Raw genomic sequence first — 3,462 nt, forward strand, 5'->3', positions numbered from 1 at the left:
CTGTAAGAGCCGGCAGCGGTTGCCAGAGCTGCAGGGCCACGGGTAACAGTGGCCAGAGCTGATGTCCTGTGACCCCAGGCAGCCTTCCCATCCCAGCCTGGGATTTTGTCACCCCTGCAACTGGAGCTCTCCAATCCCAGCCTGAGGCAAGGAGATGGGAACAGTAAAAGGAATGAGTGAAGAGACACAAAAAAACCCATTTTTCCTTCCTCCCATTTCTGTCTCCTGCTCTGTTGGGTGAATAGCGTATTAATTATATATTCTGCCTTAATTTCCTAAAGCACCCATTAGTGTCACACGGTACTTTACCACCTGCTTTGCCTAAGGGGACTGAGTTCCTGCTTCAGCAGTGGAGGAAGCACAGGAGAAGGAACCATTCTCATGGATTTTGCTTGTTGAGGGTCCTCGGGCCAGCTCCCGTTCTCCCGTGTTATTTGGCTGCCTGCAGAGTGGGTTTGGGGTAGCTGCATCCCCTCTGTTCATGCGCCTGGGCTGTGGTGGGGCGAGGGGTGACAGGTGATGCAGGCACCGAGGGTGTCTTCAGTCGTCTTGGGTGCTGGGGACTGTAGCTTCTTCAGGTAGTATCTAGCCTGAAAGCCAGCACCTTCCAAGGTGAGGCAGCTGCCCGAATCCAGTCAGTCTTTCGTGGGAAGCCTATCCTTGAAAGCTCCTCATCTGCCAAAGGCGCAGTCCTCGTTGCAGAACGTGGAAATACTCCTCTGGGAAAAGATCTCAGTAAGTTCTAATGTCAGCAAAACGGTGCTGCTGCTCCCAAACGTTCACACCCAGCCTTGTCCTGGGACACCACTGAGCAGTAGCTGTTCTGGGCTTGGCTGAAGCTCAACCAGCAAACACTGAGTTTGGTGAAATTTAGGCGACATTGCAAAGATTTGGCAAATCACATCAGGAGAAGAGAGGATTTTCCACGATGTCAGCTGTAATGGACACTTCCAGCCCTGCAGGGCTGCGGTGTTGAGGAGCAGAGGTAGCGTGCCCCGTACATCCTGTTTGTGTAGTATGTAAATGATGAAGGGCTGGTGCGGGCTCGTGGGTTTCCTGCTGCCCAGGACATGACCATGGAGGGAATATTAATATCATTAATAAACACATCTAATTTTGACGACTGATGTGCACGTAAGGTAGCAGTGATGCTCGTTTGGAATTAACGGGTTGGCAGAAAGATGATGTGACCTGCTATTGCGCCAGAACAGGTGAGCAAGTAAAGGCAGCCTTGATGTGAGCTTCACACTGGGCTCCTGCTGCCTGCCCCCCACGTGGCCGGCGTCCAGGAAGCGCCGCACAGTTGAGATTTCAACCACAATCATCCATTAGTTGATCATCGCTATCGGTGAAATCCAACGTGCTGGTTTTTAAGCAGTGCAGCAACTGGAAATGTAGCCATTTGGTGTGAATGTAACGGCCTTTTTATGTGCACAAATTTTTAAACACAATTTCATAAAGGGGCTGCCACAACGCGAGATTTACTGGGGCAGTAAAAATAAAGGAATTACCTGAAGAGTCTGTGATCTGCGCACATCTAAAGCCTTGAAGTTAATAAAAGCCTCGATGAGCTTCAGTGCTTAAAAAACTTTCTCTAATGGCTATTTGTTCCGCGTTTCATTTTCTCAAAGGTGGTGAAGCTCCCTTGTTTCTGTTTTCCTTATTTCATGAGTTACCTGCAAAAATCCTGAATATTCAAAAGCAAAAGAGTAACAGAGCCCTGAAGAAATTCTCATCTTCGGCAGATGGTGTGGAGCGCTGGTGCAGGTTTTCCTCTGGCAGTAAATGGGAAAAGAGCCCACACCGCACGGCTGTTAGAACCAGGCTGTGTCTAAAATGAATGGATTAATTGGGCAAGTAATGATGTATGGAAGAGCTCTGCGCTAGCACGGGAACACTTGTGAATTTATTGCAAAAATCTAGCCAAGCCTCAGCATCTCTTTTATGTTCACAGGGGTGATGGGGGAGTACGAGCCGAAAATAGAAGTGCAGTTCCCAGAAACGGTTCCATCTGCAAAAGGAACAACGGTGAAACTGGAGTGCTTTGCCTTGGGGAAGTAAGTTTTGATCCATCATTATAATTATTATTCCTCCAGCTCCTCGCTGTCGTGATGCTGTATTGGAGAACTCGTGGGATTTCCTACCCATTCGCTTTCCTCAGCAGGGGCTCCTACCAGAACTTGGGGGGCAGGGGCTTTGCTCACCACAACAGAAACTCCCAGGGAAGAGTGAAGATGCAGCTTGTTTTGTAAAGATGTGTTTGTGCCTCTCCTGTTTGGAGGTCTCGTGCCACGCTTAAACCGCGTCTCTAGTTTCGAGAGTGAACACTGGCAACGCTTCCAACATCCAGATGTGGGGCTGGTGGGAGGATGGAGGTATAGGCACAGCACAAACCCAAATCCAGCTGTGTCAAAGCAGCGTTTGCTTTGAAGATGATGAGCGATACACAGTTGGTGTATACGTATATGTATTTTTATTATACCTAAGCCACCCATAATAAAGTTGCTCCAGATCCTGTGCCAAAGTCTTCTGACTGACCTTGTCTTCATCACCCTCAAACATGAAACAGTGTTAAGTTGGTAGGATAAGAGCTAATCAGGAGAAGACCCATAGCTTTTGCTCCGAGACTTACTTTGCTGTGTTTGTCTTATTTAGCCCAGTTCCTACGATCAGCTGGAGGAGAGCGGATGGGAAACAGATACCCAGAAAAGCCAGGAGACACAGATCAAGCGGGCTGCTTGAAATCCCCAATTTTCAGCAAGAAGATGCCGGACTCTATGAGTGTGTAGCTGAAAATGTGCGAGGGAAAAACGTGGCACGAGGACAGCTGACGTTTTATGGTAAGCGGGTTGCCTGCTTGCAGGAGTTTTCATTGTATCAAGTGCAATATGCAGTAAATATTTTGTGAGAAAGTCATTGGGGGGATATTTTTTAAATTATCTTCTTTTACAAACGGCACATCCCAAGAAGGGTGGGGTTTGAGATAAAAGCTGTCTGAACGGTGCATGTTAATTGAGAACCAGGGCAGCTGCAACAAAAGCACGTTGCTGGAAGGACATCGGCGTGGTGACACGCAGGGAACACTCACAGACGGCTCGTTGCCTGGCTTGTGGCTGCGAGGGTGAAGCAGGTGTTCTGGTGGGACATCGTGGTGGCTTCAACTTGGGATTTATTATGTGTGTGTTGCCGTGGCTTGTGTTAATGAATGCTAATTGCCTATAACCAATTAAGGTCTGATTTCAAGAAGGGACACGGGTTGCACAGCCTGGAAAGGTGGGATTTAACTTTGTCGGAGCCAGTGGAGTCCTCTTGACCCAAAGACTCTCCACCTGCTCTTCTTGCGTTGAAATCAGAGCCGTTGATCCGGGCACAATATAAATGCAGAACTCCGTCTTCACTGGCCTTCTGTGTTCAACGAAAACATGTTAGTACCGCTAATCCTGGCACGAGTGTCTGCCCGTC

The 3,462-nt window shown here is 48.5% G+C and overlaps 1 protein-coding gene across 1 annotated transcript in view; it reads left to right on the forward strand.

The window, feature by feature from the left end:
* Positions 1-3,462, forward strand: part of LOC104495774 (contactin-4-like) — a gene marked incomplete at its 3' end in the record, with an annotated part of 97,177 nt that overhangs the window by 35,661 nt on the left and 58,054 nt on the right. The window contains exons 5-6 of the mRNA XM_010138789.1: positions 1,955-2,057; positions 2,656-2,840. Of these exons, the coding sequence (XP_010137091.1) occupies positions 1,955-2,057; positions 2,656-2,840 (288 nt within the window). The remainder of the gene's footprint in view (positions 1-1,954; positions 2,058-2,655; positions 2,841-3,462) is intronic.

The sequence above is a fragment of the Buceros rhinoceros genome, unplaced genomic scaffold, assembly GCF_000710305.1.
Source record: "Buceros rhinoceros silvestris isolate BGI_N320 unplaced genomic scaffold, ASM71030v1 scaffold3616, whole genome shotgun sequence".
Lineage (NCBI taxonomy): Eukaryota > Metazoa > Chordata > Aves > Bucerotiformes > Bucerotidae > Buceros > Buceros rhinoceros.